The sequence below is a fragment of the Camelina sativa genome, chromosome 15 (genome assembly GCF_030686135.1).
Source record: "Camelina sativa cultivar CO46 ecotype springtype chromosome 15, ASM3068613v1".
Classification (NCBI taxonomy): domain Eukaryota; kingdom Viridiplantae; phylum Streptophyta; class Magnoliopsida; order Brassicales; family Brassicaceae; genus Camelina; species Camelina sativa.
In genome coordinates this window covers 11,797,655-11,819,429 of record NC_141894.1, presented here as the reverse complement: position 1 = coordinate 11,819,429, position 21,775 = coordinate 11,797,655, and the positions used below count along the sequence as shown (strand labels likewise).

Genomic DNA, 21,775 nt, shown 5'->3' with positions numbered 1-21,775 from the left:
TAACATTTGTTTTTGCCCAGGGTCAAAATATACATTTCTTAAAATTGTAGAGAGCAATTCGTAAATATTTGTGGTTCAATAACTGATTGAACCAGTCCGGTATATATAATTTAGCTCCAGTATTAACCGGTTAACGTTGAAGGTCTTTGAAACGGCGGACACTTATGACGGTGATGTGATCCAATGGTGGGAGTCGTCGGACGGCGTGGGTTATCAGACTCCGGAAACCATGGCGCTGCCTCTCACACGCGCTTCCGTGACTATCACTACCTGTTCGTTTCTCACGCCTACCTCAACAAGGTCCTCTCTCTCTGCTCCATCCATCTATAACACAAATTCTGAATTTTTGCTTACAAATGGGTATGATGGATTTCTGAAAAGATTCGTGATGGAAGCAAGCAAGGTTCATAGGCTCAGTTTTGACATATTTGTAAGTTTGAATGTAAGATGCTTCTTTAGTTGTGTAATAGAAATAACATATCAATTTTGGAATTAAGGTTTGTGACTTTGTGTGGCTAAATCAATCATTCAGGAACAACATGCCAAACTAATTGGTAAAATATATTTTGGTCACAGGGGTTGGTATATTTGTTTGATAAAGTCAACTAATAGCTTTGTTTTATACATATCTTTTCTACACATGCACAGTCTAAACCCTTCACAGAAGTCTAGCTTTTGTATAGAATATATATAAGTTTCTTGTCAGTTTCCTGTTGAACCTACTTGTGAGAATTTCTTTGAGATGGTTGATGAACAGGTAAGGTTTTGGTTCTTTGCTGTTCTTTTCTTCTCTGGTAGCAGGTTTGACATTTTTTTTAGATGAGACGCTCAACAGACTTGGAGCAGTTGGCTCTTAGCTTCTCTTCACAAATACTTTAATATTATCTCATCTCTTCATTGATCTGATATTTATTATAGTCTTGTTGTTTCATTGTCTCATGAAAAGTTTGTATCTTTATTAGGAAATCTCTACAAGTGTTAATCTTTTGTAGTTGTTTCCATTTTTTGAAAGCAGAGGAACAGAGAGATTACATGCTGTGTGTGTTTAGAAGGAAGCTTGGTTTCCTTTATTCGAGAATTCGATGGGTTATCAGGAAACGGGTGAAGGCTAGAGTTATAGTCAGGAGGTTCAGGAAAGCAAGGTGGAGAGGGAGAAGAAAGGAGAGCCCTGAAACGGAAGTTACTTCTATCAATCTGAGCTCAAACTCCAGAAGACATATCCGGGTTGCCACGTTTAACGTGGCTATGTTCTCACTTGCGCCTGTTGTGCAAGACATGGAGGAAACAGCTTTTCTTGGTCATATAGATAGAAGCAACAACATCTCATGCCCTTCTCCAAAAGGGATTCTGAAGCAGTCTCCATTACATTCTTCTGCAGCCAGGAAACCAAAGGTCTGCATTAATCTCCCAGACAATGAGATTTCTTTATCACAAAGCTACAGCTTTCTGAGTATGGTAGAGAATGATAAAGACGGGAAAGAAAATAGAGGAAGTATCTCGATGAGGTCTCCCGTGTGTCTTCCTTCTTGTTGGTGGGATCAAGAAAGCTTTAACGGATACAGCAGCAGAAGAAGCATAGCTGAGTTGTTAAGAGAGTTGGATGCAGACATCTTGGCTTTGCAAGACGTGAAAGCAGAAGAAGAGACACTTATGAAGCCATTATCAGATTTGGCGTCTGCCTTAGGTATGAAATACGTGTTTGCAGAGAGCTGGGCGCCGGAGTTTGGCAATGCCATACTGTCAAAATGGCCTATAAAGAAGTGGAGAGTTCAGAGAATTGCTGATGCAGATGATTTTAGGTGATAGAAATCTTCTGACTATATCATTGTCTCCTTTTACTTAACTAACGAGTCTTAGACAACCTGAAGCATTGATTATAACTGTAAGCTCATGGGACTAGGTATCGTAAATTGTAGAGTTAGGTAGTGCGGTTTTGTTATCGATTTAAATTATATTCAGGTTAAAGAAGCAACAGAAGATGCAATGTCTTTGTTTTTTGTTCTGAAACATGGTGTTTGATGTGTGTGGTCGACTCAAAGTGTTTTTCTTGTGTGTGTGCAGGAATGTGTTGAAAGTGACTATAGAGGTCCCATGGGCTGGAGATGTAAACGTGTATTGTACTCAACTTGACCATCTAGATGAGAACTGGCGGATGAAGCAAATCGATGCAATTACTCGAGGAGATGAATCTCCCCACATCCTGCTTGGAGGCTTGAATTCTCTTGATGGCTCTGATTATTCCATAGCAAGATGGAACCACATCGTAAAGGTAACATTTCGTTAGCTTGGTCACAGGTTAACTTTGTTTCATATATAACAAAAACTATCTACTGTAAGAACAGTATTATGAGGATTCGGGAAAGCCGACGCCTAGAGTTGAAGTGATGAGACTTCTCAAGGGAAAAGGATATTCAGATTCAAAAGAATATGCAGGGGAATGTGAGCCTGTAGTCATTATTGCCAAAGGACAAAGTTAGTCTCTCTGTTTCTCTTAACTTGCAATGTTTTATTATTCTTCCGTTATTATAATACCAAATCATAGTGATAGTCATATGTGAAATTCTTGATCTGATGCAGATGTACAAGGAACATGCAAATACGGGACACGGGTGGACTACATTCTTGCATCTCCAGAGTCACCTTACGAATTTGTTCCTGGCTCTTATTCAGTTGTTTCTTCCAAAGGTACTTCTGATCATCATATAGTCAAAGTCGATTTAGTTATAGCCAAAGAGCGATCACGAGGTAGCTTCAAACATTCGCGCAAGAAAGCAAAGCAGAAGATCTTTCGGATAAAAGCTAATTTGATGTCGAAAGATACATGGAAACTAGGAAATCTTATGAATTCATAAACTATGGACACTAATCAAGGAACAACACTTGTTTATATGATGATTATGTTTATTCTAATAATATTAAGATGCAACACAACATTCAGTCTACATATTGTTTCGCTATTGTCATAAAGAACTAAAGAAAGGTTTAAGCAAACAATCATATACTTTTACAATCTACAACAAATAATTTGGAAACAATAGAAGCAACATATCTCAGGCAGAGACAGAGGCTTTCTTGGTCTCCTTCTCAGCAGCTACCTCCTCCTCAGCAATTGGTGCGTACCCGATTCCACTCCGTTTGCTTGGAAATAAAGCGAAGATAGCGGCTGAGGCAACACCCACGGCTGGAGGCAAAGCCATGACTAATGTCTTTTGCGTTTCCCTGAACCGAGGATAAAAGCAGCTTGCGGTATTAGCGTCAAGCAACACCAGTGTCCCAAACACTGCCAGCACGAAACCTGCATGAACGAAATCGGCTATCCTGAGCTTGTACTTGGACAAGTCCACAGATCCCGGATCAGCGTAAGTCCAGAGGCCTTTCTTGGTGACTATACCAAACTTTCTTGATCCGTCGGCGCCTTTGAAACTATCGGTAAAGCATGAGAACACGCAGGAGAAGCTGCAAAGGCCGACAAGGATGCTTGACATGACCTTATTAACTGTGGTGCATTCACCGTCGTTAGTGAGGACAGGGTTGAGTAAAAGGTAGATGAAGAGTGTTCCTGTTGGGAGAAGCTTTATAAGACTCTCGAGGCCTGTGAGGGATTTATTTGCCATGGTTTCTTTTGGAGGGTTTGTTTTGGGTATGAGCAAAGAAGAAGTATCGGACATGAGATTAAACCTTGAGTTAGATGTATAAACTATAAAGTGTGTTCTTGGCTTGATACATTTGTCGGTATTTATAGAACAGTTTGAGATGATAAACCATTGATCCGGTCCGAGATGTTGGGTTTTAACACCGTAGAAGAATTGGTAATAACATTGACCAAGTCAAATCATCACTTGTGTGATTGTGTCTATACACGAAGACTCAATAATTTCTAAAACGGTTGATTATTATTTTCTTCGATCGACTAGAAAAGTAGACATATGTTATTAAGTTTTGGACCTAAAGGAGAAGAAAATTCTGAGGCATCGTAAGCACACGTTCGGTATTGACTGAATCTAAAGAGAAGTTTCTCTTTTGGATATACGAAAATTTTCTAAGACTATACCAACGAGGCTACTTTTAAGTATTGCATGATAATTAAATGTCTTTTCGTGTGTTTGTTTTTGTGTTATATATACGTTACATTGTGATGTTAATTACAGTATTAACTTTCAAGTAAAACACAAGTATTAGTTCTCTTTTTGTAATAACAACTTATTAAAAAAATGATAGAGACAAACATGTTAGTGTTTTCTGTATCATAAGGATAGACTTTGCAGTTGCAAATATGCAAACGTAAAAAAAGAAAATCTGAATGTGTTTAACGTTTGCGTTTAAAATTTATTTATATCTGAATTTGAAAGTTGAAAACAATTAGCATAATATTTTTCACATGTAAACACAAAAATGGAAATGCAAAGAAAATTTCACAATGATTGTTGTGTTTATATTTATACTTTGTATATAATGCATCATAAATGGAAGGGAACTCGATGTTTTAATTCAATATGTGTTACAATCAAGACTTTTAGCGTTTTTGCCTTTAGATGTCAAACTATTCCAACATACAGTCAAATGAAATTTATTTATTTTATTTTATCATATACACGTCAAAATAAAAAATGTGAAATTAGATTAAAAAAAATGTCTAGATATATTGTTTTTAATGTAAAAACAACATTTAAGCAAAAGAAACAAAAAACAAAAAAACAACATTTAGGCCCCGATTGGTAACAATTGTTATTTGTGGCTGTAGAGACTTTGACTGTAAAAATTTGGCTGTATAAAATTTGGCTGTAGAGACTTTAGCTGTAGATACTTTAACTGTTAAAATCTGATTGTTAAAAAAAAACATTTAAAATTGTGACTTTAATTTTATTAAAAACACAATTATAAGAAAATACAAAGGTGATGATAAAAATAATAAATTTGTGAAGAGAAGTGGATATCAAAAGAAAGAGAAAAAAAATACTGATAATTAATCTATAAAAAAAGATTTGTATAAAAATATATATAAAATTATATAGAGTTTTTAATTATGGTGGAGAAAGAAAAAAAAAAGTTTTTAAACTTGTTGGCTTTAAAAGATTTACAGCGTCATTTTGAAGCTTTAATTATCAGAAACTTTAAAAGAAGGAAAATAAAGAAGAAAAAAATTAAAGTGGCTGTAGAAACTTTAAAAAATAAAAAAGTCATTAAAGTTTGATTGGTAAATAAAATGCTTTTAAAACTTTTAAATGATTTTAAAGTCTTAAAAATCTTCACCAATCAGGGCTTTAAGCATTCAAACCCGCTTCTTCATTTTCTTGCAGTTGAGCCAACCTGAAATTGGCTATGAGATAGAAACTACAGCTCATTTCATTTACTTGTGTAAATTGAACTTAACCTGGAATTGCCTATGAACCATTAAATCGAGTAACTCGTTCTGCTTGCTCACCTTTTATTTGTTTTGAGTAAATAAAATTCACAATTGGCTGCGTCTACAGCGACTTGTAATTTTGGCTTTATGCATTTAAAAAAAAAAATTGATTTGGCTATTATTGGCTAATGATTTTCTTATAATAAATTGCTTGGAGATATGGGTAAGTGCATACTCTTTTTTGACTTCTTTTACGTATTAATTTGTTAAAAACTAAGCAAGCACAGTTTAACTTTTACACGGAGATAATGTAAAATAGTAAGATTTGAAAGGTCCATACTTATATGGAACCTGATGGACTCATTATCAAATAAGACCCACTAATAATCTTTGGTTAGTTAGTATAATACGTTTTATGCCATTGGTTAAACGCAGCATCGTACGTTCTTGCATGTCCCATGTCCCATTCATTATGTGAGACGTGTCAAACTGGAGATCTTTACCCAAATGTGCAGAAATACTACTGTTGTACTAATATACTATATATTGTTTATTTTGGCTTGACGTGTTGGAAGTGTGATTGCAAATACGAATTATATAAGGAAAAAATCGACATTTACTGTGCATGAGTAGATAAGAATGGTGTGCATGAGTATGATTGCGAATGTATTTTAAGCGACAAAAATCCCAGAGACTTGACAAAGATGACATTCGTGTGCTTGAAGTTGACCGAAATGTATATGTTAAAAATCTCACATAAAATGCACTGTGTGTATATAAGAAATACATGAATCTTGTAAACAAGAAAAGTTAGTGTTGTTACGTCAAAACGAAAGAAAACAAAATATAGTTATGTTTTAAAAGTTGGGCTTTGCTGCGCCCATGATTTGGAAAAGAAGAGGTTTGGTTAACCAGTAGTTTTGAGAATGATAAGTCTACTAAACCCATTAAACATTTCGTAAGTTCTCTGATTATGTAAATATTAACATGAAAAGGCATTTATAGAAATTAACATGAAAAAGCATTTGATTTGTGATAAGTTATTAATTTAATTTTATTTGTGATTTTGTCTCTCTATATGTGTCCAAATCTGACCATGATGTAAGTTATCAAATCCATGTGAAAGGTCCATGATGAGTGATAGAACCCTCTAAGACGATGGATTCATTATCAAATATGATCCACTTATAATCTTTAGTTAGTTTAACAAAACGCACTTCTTGTATGTCACAATACAAACAAAAAGCTGAGTGTATTACGTTTTATGCCATTGGTTAAACAAAACGTACTTCTTGTATGTGAGTCGTGTCATTCAAAACCCAAATGTGGAGAAATATATATACTATTACTACTGTTTATTTTGGCTTGAGGTGTTTGAAGTGTAAATGAAAATACAATTGTACACTTACTTACTATGCACCAGATGTACGGCCATCTAAGCTATAAGGGTTTGAAGACTACAACGCAAATAATTTTCTTGCGACTTACATGATGAATGTCAGCAGCACCACCACCGGACGTCAGCAGCTCCAAAACCAACTTCACTAGCCCCAACAACATTCATTGGCGGTAACCGGAAACCCTTGGATTAGACGGAGTGATCAGGTTAAACCTACCATCAAGCAAAGAAGGTCAAGACAAAAATAAAACCACCACCGGCTGGGGTTGAAGAATTATACAACGCAATTTTGTTCGTGAGTTGCTTCCTTTATGCGTCTACTGCCGAGTTCCGACTATTTGCAAGCTACTTCCATCACTAAACCAAATTGTTCCGATTTAACGTTTTCATATATTATAAACTCCAACAAGGAATCCAAGGAAAGCAAGATAATCTTACCAAAAAATGTTCAAATTAATTGGTATGATAGAAAAAAAAAAAACAAAATCCAAGGAAAAAAAAATAATATATCTTATTTGAATAAATGCTCGCACATGATTGGACGATGTAGGCAAACAAGAAGTTCGAAATTGCATTTTTTTGTTGGCTGTCGACAAAATTACAAAAGTGTTAGGCGGCATATGGAGTTCAAAGTCACAACTCACTTGATAAACTCATTACGTTTACGATTTTGTATAAACTAACCAATCAATGTATTATTGCAATAAAGAAATACTAGTTGGACAAAAAACAATGAGGATCAAATCAAAATTAAAGTTTCCCCAGAGAGATGCTAATTTGAAAGATACATTGAATGCGAGCAATGCATATATTATTATATGCTTTTCATATATCAGATGCACAGTATTTTTAAAATTCCATAGAAGAAAAAATATTAAAGAAAACAAAAAAAAAAAAGAGACAAATCAAGAAGTATCAAATGCTCTTCTTGTGTCCTTATCACATTTGCAAAAAAAAAAAAACGAGGAGAAAGCGCACAAACAATGGTTAGACAGTTGACAGCACTACCAACTTCCATTTTTTTTTAAAGTTGATTTCTTTTTTTGTTTGATTGGATTCTTTCTCACATCCAAATCAAAACTATAATTATAATATACAATGTTTTTATAATGTTTTTTAAAAAATGATTCGGAGGATTTTGTTCTCATCTCTTTTAAGTACTGAGGAGTATATTGTTGGACAATTTCTTACCTCCATTATTGGCAGAGAGAAGAAACAGAGGAATAAAAAGAACAAAATCAAAATAAACAGAGAAGATGGATTTGGTTCAGATGCAGAAGAGTTTGCAAGATTACACCAAATCACTCTTCTTGGAAGTAAGTTTTTTTCACATTTTATAAGGGAAACAAATCTGAAAATAAAACTAAAACTAAAACAAATCCTAAAACGTTTTTTTTTTTGTTTTTTTTTTTCCTGTTGCAACCATTGAAGGTGGAAGAAATGGTTTTAGGAATTATTAGGTTTTTTTGTAGTTTGTTTGGTAAGACAATCGTAAGTTTAGGTTATGTAAAATTAGTTTCTGATTATGGAAAGTCTTATGTTTTGTGTATACAAAAACAAAAGGGGATTTTGGACAGCCAGTTCTTGCAGCTGCAGCAACTACAAGATGAAAGCAATCCAGATTTTGTTTCACAAGTTGTCACACTCTTCTTCCAAGACTCTGACAGGATTCTCAATGATCTCTCACTATCCCTGTAACCTTCACTACACATTCTTTCTTTTATCTCCATTACGTCTTAAACTTGTGAGTTTCTCACTGTTCTTATGCTCTGGCAGAGGTCAGCAAGTTGTAGACTTCAAAAAAGTTGATCCCCATGTTCATCAACTCAAAGGTAGCAGCTCCAGGTAACAAAAAAAATATAGAAATACATTAAACTGGCTACTTTTAATTTAGTTCTGAATTTTGATCCTATGTCCTATGATAATGACAATTTCTTGATATTGAAATGTGTAAAATATTAAGTTATTGAGTGTGTGATGTTGCCAAACAAAACAGTATAGGAGCACAGAGAGTTAAGAATGCTTGCGTTGTCTTCCGCAACTTCTGCGAGCAACAAAACGTTGAAGCGTGAGTTTGATCAATATGTTCGTTAATCCATTCGTTATTTATTGGTTTTAAAGATCTGATCAATAAAAATAATTAAATCGGTGAAAATTTCAGATGTCATAGATGTTTACAACAAGTGAAGCAAGAGTACTATCTTGTGAAGAACAGATTAGAGACTCTGTTCAAGGTAAGGAGAGTCAAGAGATCATATTTGTTGATCAGCATCTGAAACTTATTTGATACAATTTTGGTTTTCATGATCCAATTTACGCAGCTGGAGCAACAGATTGTAGCCTCTGGTGGAATGATCCCGGCCGTCGAACTCGGATTTTGAGTGAATTTTATAATAAAAATCACTATCCATTGTTGTTTCAATTCGGAGCTCTAGCCTCTCTTCTTATCTTTTTGTTACTATCCGGAAAAGGTTCTTATGTGAACTTCTTCTTTGTATCATTGGCTGAGTGAGACACGCAAAAAAGTTTCTAAGTCCACACCTAAAACCCACTTACGTATAATAAAATTTCAAGCAAGTCATGGCTACATTTATATTAGAGTCTTGCTCTAGATACTACACGAATTTATACTATATGCATCAAGGTAATGTGTTCAGGACAACTTTGTTAGGTTGGTGTTCTTGATGCCAAAATGACAAAATCATAATTTGTAATTATGAAAAGTGGATTAGTCCTCGGCTATGGGCCAAATGAATTTTAGTAGCTCAAGTTGACAAGAAATGGCCCGTAATGAACATCGATGATGATCTAGGGATGTTTTTATTTTATTTGCAATTGGCATGATTGTGACACTTTATGAATCTCTAGGAATTTGAGACATTTATGCAATGCAATGAAAAAAAAAGAAACAGAACTATATGTGAGTGCACGTTACATAATGACAAAATTCTTAATTTCTTATAAGATCTTGTGACCTGTTGTCGACTAAGTGAAAATGGTATTATGCTATATGGTTCCAATTAACAACCTCATGTTCGATTACTTAGTTTACCACTTATGATTTTTTATTAATTAGCCTTCCTTCATCTTCATTTTTAATTATAACTTTTTGGGTAAAGAATTAGCGTTCCTGCATCGGTTGTTCTTAAGTAATTTACTAGTTCCTTTAAATAATTGTACCTTTTGTTTAATTTTGTCTTCGACTGAACTTTTTATCCTTTCAATAATAAAGATTGCCACTTCGTAATTATAGTGAACATCTCTCTTACATCAAGAATGCATTTTTACAAAAATGATATGATATCAATCTCTTCCACCACTTGTTTGTTGTCTATTACAGATTTAAATATCACAAGGTTGATCACAATGTTTAATTCTTATTTTGTTTAGTTTGAATAATAAAAAATCTTAGATCTTGGTTTTAAGGATGCATATAGTATCCAAAGGGAAGGAAGCATGTTTTGGTGAAAATATATATTTGCATCTAAGAAGCTTAATATCATCAGTAGTCAATTGACAGGAGAGGTTGACTACTAATTCCATTTAGTTATCTCCTTTCTATAGTCTATCACGACTAGTTAACTTTCAAGTTTCAACACACATAAAACACATGCATCATTAGGTGATGTATATAATCGGAGGTTTATTTACGCTACGTTTAGTTTGTTTTTGTATGTGAACGTAGGATTAATGTCTTTTTCATACAAACATCTCTCACAATCTTCTTCCACAAGGCCACTATATGCTTTAATTGATTCGCGTTGCCTTAGTCAATGCACTGTTTATTTAACGGCTATATATATCTTTCAAAAGTGATTCGAACAATCCTTATATGAGAAAAATGCCAAAAAAATAATATTAAGTTTTAAATTTAGGATAAAAAATCACTACTTTTTGAAATATTATTTTAATTATAAAATTTATGTTGATTTTTTTAATAAAATGTCTAAATTTCTTTGATCTCGTCGTTTTGGGTATCACGTTAAATCTCTGTTAAAATTTTGAAAACGGAAGTAACTGGACAACGTAACAGACATTATCATGAAAACTAAAAAATAATTAATTAGTCATGATACGGAGTTACAAAAACTCTTCTGACAAATTGCTAGGAGTTACACATACGAGAATTTGCTGATTATATGCAATAATTGAGAAGGTTAGATAGAAAAAGTTAACCCATTTTCCAAATTTTAACGAAGACTTAACACGATATCTAAATAGCGTGGTGGAAGAAAATTATTTATTTTATAAAAATATAGACTTTGTAATTAAAATTCAAAAATTGGTGACTTTTTTGTTCTAAATTTGAAAATTGATGATTTTTTTGATATTTTTTCCATTCCGATATCGTATAAACATCGTCTGAATGTGATGATGAGGACAGATAGCCGTGCTTAACTCCTTTATGGTTAAAATAAGGCTTTAACCTTAATGTATAATGTATCTAAATTAATAATTGTGGTTAACTTGTGTGGTCTGTGTTATTTATTATTTTACTGTCAGATATTAAGCCATATATCTGGATATGAATATCTATTATTCTTATAGTTTGGGTGATATCTTCTATGCATATAGGAAATTCCAAAGTCTTTCTGATTTGGGAATAAGATGTAAAACTAATTTAGACCGTTAAAGCCTGAATAAGGTGAAATCTAAATATCAAGTCCAGAACTACATAATTTACAACATCCAAAACACTGCTAATTTTAATTAGATAAAATTGTCTTAATTACATATTTTTTATGAAACTTAATAATTAAAACAAATATCTGTATATTAATTTATGCTATAAAATAGTAGATATTTATATATTAAATTAATATCCCTATAATTAGATCATGGTCATTTTAGAGGATTTACTGTATGTTGATTTTATTTTCTTTAGTAAAGTTTACACTTTATTAATACTACCACTATATAAATACGTTGGGATGTCATATCAACACATCATCATCACTTCACCTTTAGCTCTTTCTTGTGGGTGTTGTTAACAAATTTCTCTCAAATGGCTCTCTCCGTATTTGCCTTTCCTTCTTACATAAATAAAAACCCTTCCATTAAGTATTGCAAACCCACTTCTGTGTCTTCTACAAGAAACACCACTTGCATTGTAAGAGACTTCGTTTTACTTATTTATACGTTGCATACGATGAAAAAAAACTAAGTAACCATATCTGGCTCTTGTTTAGTTTGTGAAAAAAGTTTCAGATCCTAACAGAACAACCATATTTTTATTTTTTTGGTCTTGTTCAGTTTAAAGTAAGAGCAACACTTGCAGAGAAAGGTGAATATTATTCAAACAGACCACCAACTCCTTTACTGGACACAATCAACCATCCAATGCACATGAAAAACCTGTCCATCAAAGTATAGCTTTGAACCTTGTGTTGTCTCAAATTAAGGATGCAATGATGAAAAAGTGTTTGTGCTTATTGGAATTTGGATAATGGATGTAGGAACTCGAAGTTCTTTCAGAAGAGTTGAGATCAGATGTTATCTTCAATGTTTCAAAAACTGGAGGACACTTGGGTTCGAATCTTGGTGTTGTTGAACTCACTGTGGCCCTTCATTATATCTTCAATACTCCTCAAGATAAGATCCTTTGGGATGTTGGTCATCAGGTTGGTTATTTCGTTGCAATCACAAGTGTTTTTTTCGTTATCTACCGTAGTATTTTTCTGACTTAATTGTTTTTGTCTTTTGATAGTCTTACCCTCACAAGATTCTAACGGGAAGAAGAGGAAAGATGAAGACACTAAGACAAACCAATGGCCTCTCCGGCTACACCAATAGAAGAGAGAGTGAGCATGACTCCTTTGGCACTGGACACAGTTCGACCACGATATCTGCAGGCTTAGGTAATCCTTCTTGTTATGTCCTTGTGAGACAAGGAAACTTACTTTTCTAATGAGTAAGTATGGCTACTTTAGGTCCTTTCTAATGTCCGAACTTTTTTTAAATACAGGGATGGCTGTGGGTAGGGATTTGAAGGGGATGAACAACAGCGTGGTTGTGGTTATAGGCGATGGTGGTATGACAGCTGGACAGGCTTATGAAGCAATGAACAATGCTGGCTACTTAGAATCCGACATGATTGTGATTCTAAACGACAACAAGCAAGTCTCTTTGCCTACTGCTAATTTGGATGGACCAACTCCTCCGGTTGGAGCTTTGAGCAGGGCTCTTAGTACTTTACAGTCTAATCATCCTCTCAAGGAATTGAGAGAAGTTGCTAAGGCAAGTAATAAATTAATAATACTCTTTTGCTTGTGGAAATGATCACATTCACAAAATTAAGTCTTATATGTGTTATTTATAGGGAGTGAAGAAGCAGATTGGGGGATCAATGCACCAACTAGCTTCAAAGGTAGACGAGTATACTCGTGGCATGATTAGTGGGACGACTAGTTCAACACTGTTTGAAGAACTTGGTTTCTATTATATTGGTCCAGTTGATGGGCACAAACTAGATGATTTGGTCTCCATTCTTGAAAAAGTAAAGAGCACCAAAACCATAGGACCAGTTCTTATTCATGTGGTGACTGAGAAAGGTCGTGGATATGCCTACGCAGAGAGAGCTGATGACAAGTATCATGGTAAAAAAAACCAGTTACATAAATAACATGTTTTCTTGACTATACTTTGCACTCTTGGATTGATCCATCTTTCTTCCTCCTTGTTTCAGGAGTTTTGAAATTTGATCCAGCAACAGGTAAACAGTTCAAAAACGTTGCTAAGACTAATTCTTACACTTCATGTTTTGTGGAGGCTTTGATTGCGGAAGCAGAGGCAGACAAAGATGTTGTAGCCATTCATGCAGCCATGGGAGGTGGCACCATGTTGAATCGCTTTGAGAGCCGCTTTCCTACAAGGTGTTTCGATGTTGGCATAGCAGAGCAACATGCAGTTACTTTCTCTGCCGGTCTTGCTTGCGAAGGACTTAAGCCCTTTTGTACAATTTACTCGTCTTTCATGCAACGGGCTTATGACCAAGTAACATCACATTTCTTTTGGTCATTTGTTCAAAAACTAAGTGCATGGTTATTGTGATGTGGTAACTTGACTGGAATGAGTTTGTGTAGGTTGTACATGATGTTGATCTACAGAAACTACCTGTAAGATTTGCAATAGATAGAGCAGGACTTATGGGAGCAGATGGTCCAACACATTGTGGAGCATTTGATGTGACGTTTATGGCTTGTCTTCCAAACATGATAGTGATGGCTCCATCTGATGAAGCAGAGCTTTGTAACATGGTTGCAATGGCTGCAGCTATTGATGACCGACCTTCTTGCTTTCGATATCATAGAGGAAATGGAATTGGTGTGTCACTTCCTCCTGGAAACAAAGGTGTCCATCTTCAGGTATAGTTACTAAAAAATATATACTTTATGAATCCAAACCTAACATTCAAGTTTTAATGATTTTGTGTTTTTCTTATTTCAAGATTGGAAAAGGTAGGATACTAAGGGAAGGCGAGAGGGTTGCACTTTTGGGCTACGGATCAGCCGTTCAGAGTTGTTTAGAGGCTGCTTCTATGCTAGGCGAACGAGGATTAAAGATAACTGTAGCGGATGCAAGATTTTGCAAGCCATTAGATGTTGCTCTCATTCGTAGCTTAGCTAAATCACACGAGGTCTTGATCACGGTTGAAGAAGGTTCAATTGGAGGATTTGGATCGCATGTGGTACAATTTCTTGCACTTGATGGCCTTCTTGACGGAAAGCTGAAGGTACATTTACATTTTGACACATTCTTTGTTTTCCATTTGTGTCGTTTTGGTTTCTGAATTCAAATGTATTTTCATTTTGACAAAAAGTGGAGACCAATGGTACTACCTGACCGGTATATTGAACACGGATCACCAGTGGATCAACTGGCTGAAGCTGGCCTCACAGCGTCTCACATTGCAGCCACTGCACTTAACTTAATGGGAACACCTAGAGAAGCCTTGTTTTATGAGTAATAAAATCTCCAACAGGGCACACAAAGAAGCAGAACCGGCTTAGAAGAAGTAAACATTCTAGTTTTATTTATTTATTTAAACTTCTTAAATAAAGTAAGATAAGATCACTTAGTTTTTCAATCTTTCTCCTAAATAAGTCAGTCACATTTAAGAATGTTTTGAGTAGTGCTCTTATGCCTCGTTACAAACTAGGCTAAGAAATAGAACATATGATGGCTTTAGGGTTTTCATCGCTAAAGACCATAAATTTCTCCATCTCCCTATCATTATTGTACCACTCATCCCCTAAACCAATCGGTTCCATATCAATCTCGAGAACGTTTTCATCCTCGGCGTCTTTGCTAGATTCTTCATCTTTCTCTTCCTTGACTACAATCTTCGCTCTTTTGCCTGTCTTCTTCTTGAGTTTCTTCAACAACTTCTTCGGATCAATCTTACCGGTGACCACAACCTTGTGACTATTCATATCCGTCACAAACGTTTCAACTCCTATGAGTTCACAGATCATTCAACATTATAAAACTATTGCAAATTACATGGATTGTGTAAACGGAAACGTTACTTTGATTTGTACCTTTGAATTTGGAAATAACTCTAGCGATTTTTCTCTCGCATTCGTTGCAATGCATCGATATATTGATTTCGACGTCCATATACTACACAACATAGCGAAGAAAAAAAATTGAAAACAAAATTATTGAAAACAGAGGATTAACATAAAGGAGAGTGATAAGTATGTATATGATCATCTTACTTTGACATTGTCCTTTTTCTTTTCTTTCGTCATTGGTGAATCTCTACGATCGGTTATGGAGTTCAGACTGTAATTTATGTCCGAAGCGACAAGAGATGTCTCCGTTTCAAAAGGGTCATATACTGTTGTTTTTGAATTTTAACGATGCAGTGGCAGTTTAGATTTTGGATAGGAGTAATTGACGGTTAATACGATTCGTTAATTATTATTCTCTTCTTTTGTACTTATTGGATTGAGGTATTTAATGAATATAAATTAACAGATGATACTAATGGATTTTAAAATTCATTAAAAGAAACTAACTTAAAAGTTTACTATGTTCATTTATAAACATAGTGAAGTATTGATACAAGACGGAATCAGCGGCTGTGTTTGTTTTACTAATTAAGAACGATAACGGGAGGAGGTGATGCTTTTAAACCAATTGAACTGATAAACCGATATGTTTGTCTCACTAATTAACCAACTGATTCGCTAATTCGTAGTCCCACCAAATCAACTGACTAGAAAGAAAAAAAAAATTGTGTTTGATTTTCGTTTGAGTTTTTAAACAACTATTTTAACGTGATTTGATTTGAATATTGATTCATAATCATTGTCAGCTAAAAAAACAAGCAATCTAGATTTTTAAAAAAAATATTTACTTAATAATTTTTAATATATATTGTAAATGTATGATTCAACTTTTAGAATAAGATATGGTTAGATTTGATAATTTATATATTAGTAGAGATATTATTATCCATTATATATAGCACACAATCTAATTCTAAACTGTTTTGTTTTTTTGTAAAAACAATCTAAATTGTTTTAGTATTATAAACCCTGTACGTAGTTGTACATATTATTTTCTTGAGTATGTGTACAAATTAAAGTACTTCCCATAAACCCTATTAATTAATATCTCTGACCCATCTTCGAAAATGGAGATAAGTTTTCGCTTGAATGAAGCCAATGCACCCGTCACAATTAACGTTCCGGCTAATGTTGCATTTACAATTAACGTTAAACCTGTTGGCGGACTCGTACCACCCGCTGGTGGAGGAGTAAACGTCGCATGTTCATCCTCTGGCTGGTGAGGTTGAACAAGTAAAGGATGAATTTATCAAAGCAGAAACCACTAGTAAGTTCCCTGATCCATCTTTGAAAACGGCTAACCCTAGAGTGTTTTTTGATATGACCGTGGGCGGCAAACCGGCTGGTCGGATCGTGATGGAGCTCTTTGCCGACACGACCCCACGTACGGCGGAGAACTTCAGGGCCCTATGTACGGGGGAGAAAGGGATGGGTAAGTTTGGTAAGCCACTCCATTACAAGGGATCAATCATCTACAGTGTGCTCCCTGATCACATGTTCTGTGGAGGAGTTATCACTAATGGTGACGGATCCGGAGGAGAATCAATCTATGGCGATAGATTTTTCGAGGATGAGAACTTCATAAGGCAGCATACCGGTCCAGGTTTCATTTCCATGGAGAACTATGGTCCAGGCACCAGCGGATCTCTGTTCTTGATCGGCATGAGGGAGGACATCCATCTCGGGATGGAGACCGTTGTATTCGGCCAAGTTGTTGAAGGATTGGATGTGCTCAAGAGCATTGACAAAGAGGTCAGCACTCCTGACTGCGTGCCTTCCAAGCCTGTGGTGGTCGCCGACTGCGGTCAGATCTCATAGAACGCGTTTGTTTAATTTCTTCTTTTAGTTTTGAGATTGGTTAGTTTGTGTTTCCAACGAGTTTAGGCCACTGAATAATCTTTTTGCTAGCATTGATGATGATGATATTTTATTATCTCATTGGAATAACAAATCAGAAAAACCTGTTTAAACCTTATTATCACAAGTTGCTATAGATAGGCAAAGCTTTGAGAATCCAACTTATTATTCATAATGACTGTGACTCAAAACCCAGCTCTCGTAATAAAAGGGAAATGATACAACTTTCAAACGACTTTAGAGAAAAGTAAAATGTATCACGCAGATTATAATTTACATTCTATGAAGCCAAAGACAACAACATGTTAACTTTCTAATCTAATCTAAAACATATAAGAGTTTGATCCGCATTTTTACTCTTTCACCCGCTACGACGTTGGAACTTGCCTTTTACGTCTTTGATCCATATTGTTGACCGGGTTCTCCTCACATTCTCTGTGAAGAGACGGTACCTAACACAATTCAGAAGAATGAACCATGAATGAGATGACACAAAACGTAATTCCACAAATATTAAAATATTTGTCAAATAAGAATACTCACCTCTCGTACTCAAGTCTTTGAGTAACTATCCCATTTAAAATTAACTCAGAGCTATACACCTCAGTCCCTGAAGAAAAAAAAAATATATATATTATTCCCCTTGACATATACACATACATATGACATATACACATACATATGCAGATTTCATATTGACCAAACTGCAACTCACCTCTCTCTAGAAACGGTATGCAGATAGCGCGATCCTCTTCACATGATAAGACCAAAAGATTCTCCGGGACTTTATCTTTGCTCAGAGTAGATCTTCCGAGTCTTTGTAAAGGCTGGCATTTGTTTTCATTATGGATCAGTTTGGGTCGTGGGGAGAAACAGTTATGAAGACTAGTTCAATTTCATGCACAAGAAAGTGTAAAAAGACAAAGAAATGATTACCAGTCCATGAACTGCTTTAACCAAAGTCGTGATTGTGCTTAAACCAGGCTTTGTATTTGGGGTGATAAAAACTCTTCTCCCCTAAATTAGTGTAAAAATGATAAGTCGAAAAGGGAGAACAAACAAGGTAAAATAGAGGAATTGAAATCAAAAGAGTACTAGATACCTGTAGTAGCGGAAGCTGGCGTGCACGAGCCAAAGAAACTCCCATGTTGAAAGAGAACTCCTTCTCCTTCTTTATATCTCTGAGTATAAACGGATCTTCGTCAACGTATATGTTTACTTGATTGATGCTTTCAAGCCATTGCGTTGTGACCACCGGTTTGCCTGAAGCGATTGCCTCTAGCATGTTCCTTGTACGCGTAAAGTTATCAGCAATGAAGTGTGTTGCCTCATTCATGGAGGAAGCTTCCGAAATATCGAACCGTGTCAAAATCTATTAAGCAAATGCAAGATTGTTAGACGCTTACTTTGTTTAGAAATCTTTAGTTAATATAAAACTAAAATTTGAATAAAGAAAAAGCAAGGTATAAAGTCAGTAAGTCACATAATCGACGGTAAGGTACAAAACCAAATTTATACCTTCTTCTGATGTTTGGTCACATCTTCATCAAGATGCTGGCTGAATAAGACACATACACTACCCAAATCTCTTCTCTTTCTAGTACTCTTTGTCTCAGAGATAGGTTCCAATAACGGTAAGGTTAAGCTACGAAATTCCCTTGTAGTGTGTGATGTAACCGAATCCTTACAAGAAAGTCTATGATACTCGTCACCCATGCATATAGGCGATACATTAGCTGAAGGCATCTTAGACTTAACTGGAGTATCAAAAGAGGCATCTGAACTCCTTCCTGCCTCATCACCCTGATTTTTCAAAATACGAGTTGATCTTCTCCGCTTGGGATAATTCAACACCTCAGCTTCATCATGCGTATTTTCACTTTTTGAATACGTATCCCTATTCTTCTCACACGACTTAGCAAGAATTGATCTAGCCTTCTTGGTTTTTATATTCAATGATTCAACATTACTATCCACAGCTTGAATCCCCTTAATCCTCTTGGATCTTCTGGTAACGACTCCACAAGTAGAAATGTCTCCTTCCAGTGACAATTTCTTACCTATTACATTGTTTAGCTCAGGATCAGTTCCCCTGCCGTCCCCAGAGTACAGAGCATTCATCACTTCAGCAGCCATTTGTGTATCAGGGCCTGCTTCTGCCCCTTCATGCCTCTCAGACATTTTTGTATCACTTTCCTTGGAAACTTCATCTGAACTGACAACAAGATTCTTTTTAGTTTCTCGTGAAGCACTCTGGACCTTCCTACTTTTCGAGCAGGATGGACCTTCTTTATCAAGCTGGTCACCCTTTGAAGACCCTTCGATATTCTGACTAGCCTTCTTCATTCTTTTTTTCAACAATTCATCTTTACTCATAGCCTGAATCCTCTTAGCTCCCCTGGATTGTCTAGTAACGACTCCACCGGGCGAATATCCTCTTTCTTCTCCCGGTGACAGTTTCTTTCCTGTAAGACAACTCGCCTCAAAATCAAACTTGCTACGGTCTCCGGAGCACAGATCATCCATCGCTTGATCAGCCACTTGTGTATCATTCCCCAAAACAACCGCTTCACGAACTTCCTCTACCTCTTTGCCAAGATTCTTTTTAGCAGCCTGGATATTCTTTCGGCTCCTAGTCACTCTATGCTGCAACAGTTTGGAATCAGAACGAGTCTTCACACTATGACTTTCATGTATCAATTCTCTTTTCTGTTCTCTAGGCAAGGTAGAAAATTCCCGTCCTTTACTTGCAACGCCAAAGAATTCATCTTTTCTTCTACGATAGATATCACCTCCTCCTTCATCCTCACGATTATCATCCCAGTCGAAAATACAGTTTCCAACAGCTCCGCTTTTGTAACTTAATTTCTTTGCTAATTCTTGTGGGCCTTTAAAAACCGGAACACATTTTGACTTTTCTTCTGTTCTCCTTCCACAGTCCGCTTCAACTTCAAAACCAAACTCTAGACGGGCCTCACTGATGAGCTTATCAACCAAGTTAAGAGCAGTAGCCTGGGATGCCTCACCAGGTTCTTGAGAGTCAATATAACTCAAATTCCCCAGATCGACATTGTTATCAACAGGATGGGAATTTTCATCAGGCAAATCCTCCATGAAAAGCTTCCTCGCTGTTCTGTTTCCTGTGCGTAAGTCATTTTTCTTTTCAGCAAATATACTGGTAAGAGATTCCTGATTCCCTACTTCTCCAACACTGTTGGGAATCTTTTGGTTTGCAACACGAGATGCCACAGCAGAAGCACGAAAAGCTGCTGAACGAACTGAAGCGAACCTTGCCACCTTTTTGCCTGGTAAAAGAAAAAAATGGTCAATGATAAAAGTGAAATGAGAGAGGAAACTTCAAATGCTAAAATAAATGTTGAAAATAATACATAGACAAATAAAATAACTTGGGAAGAATGCAAGGCTAGTCTAAAAAGACTACAGCACTAATGGTTTGTTACTAAACCACAGGACAACAAGACTACTTAAGTAGATTAAGAATTCATCCTCTAGAAGGGGTACAAGATTACATGAACATTAACAATGGGGTCACTAAACTATATACAAAAACATGCTGGTTCCCACAATTGACGAAGAATATCTCTCATGCTTGGAGGTTGGTAAGCAACTAAGGTAAGGTCAAAGACATTTTGACACAAGAAACACATACTGAACCCAAGTAGCCAACTTAAAATCTCTAACTAGAAGTAAAACGAGAACAGAAACTCACCAGAAATCCCATGTTCATTCGATCCAACCTTTCCATTAGCATCCTGCCTGTTCTCTTTACTAGATAAAACAGTTTCACCTTTACTACACGAGTCACCACTGCCGTCAAAGAGCTCACTATCACTATCCAAGATAGCAGTAACATCATCATCACTATCCGCAACAACCTCATCATCAAAACGATCCAAAACCTGCGTAGCCAAACCATCAAAAGCTTCGAGCAACTGAGTCCCTTCTACAAAAGGCTCTTGTTCTTGGGTTTCAAACACCAAATCAACTGCTTGAGTTTCACCACAGAGAAGAAACTCTTCATTGTCACATTCAGTATCAATGACCTGAGTGTCCATATACTGATCATTAATCCAAGCATCGTCCTCAAAAAATTGTGTGTCATCATAATCCCCAAGCAAGCTATCTTTATCTTCCCCTAAGATTCACAACAAATCAATCAAAACACACGGCAAAAATCAGATTTTGTTGTTTATAAATCCCATTAACAGTTAAAAACCTCATACCCAAACTCTTAATTGAAATTGAGAACAAAAAAGAATAGAGCTTTTTCTAAACCCTAAAGAGATCGATGAGTAAGAAATAAATTACCAGAATCAGAAGGCAAAGAGGGATTAGAATCAATCGGCTGGGTCTCTATCTCCGGTGAAAAGTTATTATCTGATTTAGCCATTACGATTCATCCACCGACGACGATAATCCAATTGGGCGGGATTGGTTTCTCACGGCGATGTAATTACGAATGATTTAGAGGAGAATTTGCGATTTTCAATGTAGATCCTAAAAGTGAGAAGAAGACAGTGAGTGTATTAAGGCGCGTAAAGGTGTCTCTTTTAGGGTTCTCGCGGCGGGGGAGTGTGA

General features: G+C 35.8%; 5 protein-coding genes, 1 non-coding gene and 1 pseudogene across 9 annotated transcripts; 4 read left to right on the top strand and 3 right to left on the bottom strand.

Moving 5' to 3' along the window:
- Positions 1-107: 107 nt before the first annotated feature.
- Positions 108-2,942, top strand: LOC104746579 (uncharacterized). Of its 3 annotated transcripts, XM_010468095.3 has the most exons (6): positions 119-300; positions 382-430; positions 1,016-1,799; positions 2,062-2,269; positions 2,343-2,472; positions 2,578-2,942. In XM_010468095.3, the coding sequence occupies exons 3-6, from the start codon at positions 1,033-1,035 to the stop codon at positions 2,850-2,852; spliced, it is 1,380 nt and encodes a 459-aa protein (XP_010466397.1). In that variant the 5' UTR covers positions 119-300; positions 382-430; positions 1,016-1,032; the 3' UTR covers positions 2,853-2,942. The 3 variants fall into 3 exon arrangements, with proteins under 3 accessions (XP_087345661.1, XP_010466397.1, XP_010466394.1); XM_087489535.1 differs by having other exon boundaries at positions 108-430; XM_010468092.3 differs by lacking the exon at positions 382-430 and having other exon boundaries at positions 133-300.
- On the bottom strand, positions 2,884-3,668 carry LOC104746580 (protein DMP1). The gene has a single exon (XR_015582816.1). It is a non-coding gene; the product is annotated as a protein DMP1 (transcript).
- Positions 3,669-7,650: 3,982 nt separating this feature from the next.
- On the top strand, positions 7,651-9,341 carry LOC104746578 (histidine-containing phosphotransfer protein 1). Its single transcript, XM_010468090.2, has 7 exons — positions 7,651-7,729; positions 7,950-8,059; positions 8,307-8,437; positions 8,520-8,588; positions 8,740-8,811; positions 8,905-8,977; positions 9,065-9,341. Exons 2-7 carry the CDS (start codon positions 8,000-8,002, stop codon positions 9,122-9,124), a joined length of 465 nt encoding a protein of 154 aa, XP_010466392.1. The 5' UTR covers positions 7,651-7,729; positions 7,950-7,999; the 3' UTR covers positions 9,125-9,341.
- A 2,342-nt stretch (positions 9,342-11,683) lies between these two features.
- Positions 11,684-15,037, top strand: LOC104746576 (1-deoxy-D-xylulose-5-phosphate synthase, chloroplastic-like). 2 transcript variants are annotated; one of them, XM_087489212.1, is made up of 10 exons: positions 11,684-11,853; positions 11,997-12,110; positions 12,200-12,364; positions 12,451-12,601; positions 12,709-12,984; positions 13,067-13,339; positions 13,429-13,736; positions 13,826-14,107; positions 14,191-14,475; positions 14,563-15,037. In XM_087489212.1, the coding sequence occupies exons 1-10, from the start codon at positions 11,749-11,751 to the stop codon at positions 14,707-14,709; spliced, it is 2,106 nt and encodes a 701-aa protein (XP_087345338.1). In that variant the 5' UTR covers positions 11,684-11,748; the 3' UTR covers positions 14,710-15,037. The 2 variants fall into 2 exon arrangements, with proteins under 2 accessions (XP_087345338.1, XP_010466391.2); XM_010468089.3 differs by having other exon boundaries at positions 11,734-11,853; positions 12,709-12,980; positions 13,063-13,339.
- LOC104746575 (heavy metal-associated isoprenylated plant protein 19 pseudogene) lies at positions 14,903-15,496 on the bottom strand (annotated as a pseudogene).
- An 867-nt stretch (positions 15,497-16,363) lies between these two features.
- Positions 16,364-17,294, top strand: LOC104748396 (peptidyl-prolyl cis-trans isomerase 2-like). Its single transcript, XM_087488965.1, has one exon. The coding sequence runs from the start codon at positions 16,640-16,642 to the stop codon at positions 17,135-17,137; it is 498 nt and encodes a 165-aa protein (XP_087345091.1). The 5' UTR covers positions 16,364-16,639; the 3' UTR covers positions 17,138-17,294.
- A 30-nt stretch (positions 17,295-17,324) lies between these two features.
- Positions 17,325-21,760, bottom strand: LOC104746574 (uncharacterized). Its single transcript, XM_010468087.2, has 8 exons — positions 21,506-21,760; positions 20,907-21,332; positions 18,695-20,481; positions 18,279-18,548; positions 18,113-18,193; positions 17,892-18,003; positions 17,720-17,786; positions 17,325-17,628 (listed from the first exon to the last, which is right to left on the bottom strand). Exons 1-8 carry the CDS (start codon positions 21,585-21,587, stop codon positions 17,538-17,540), a joined length of 2,916 nt encoding a protein of 971 aa, XP_010466389.2. The 5' UTR covers positions 21,588-21,760; the 3' UTR covers positions 17,325-17,537.
- Between the last annotated feature and the right edge of the window lie 15 nt (positions 21,761-21,775).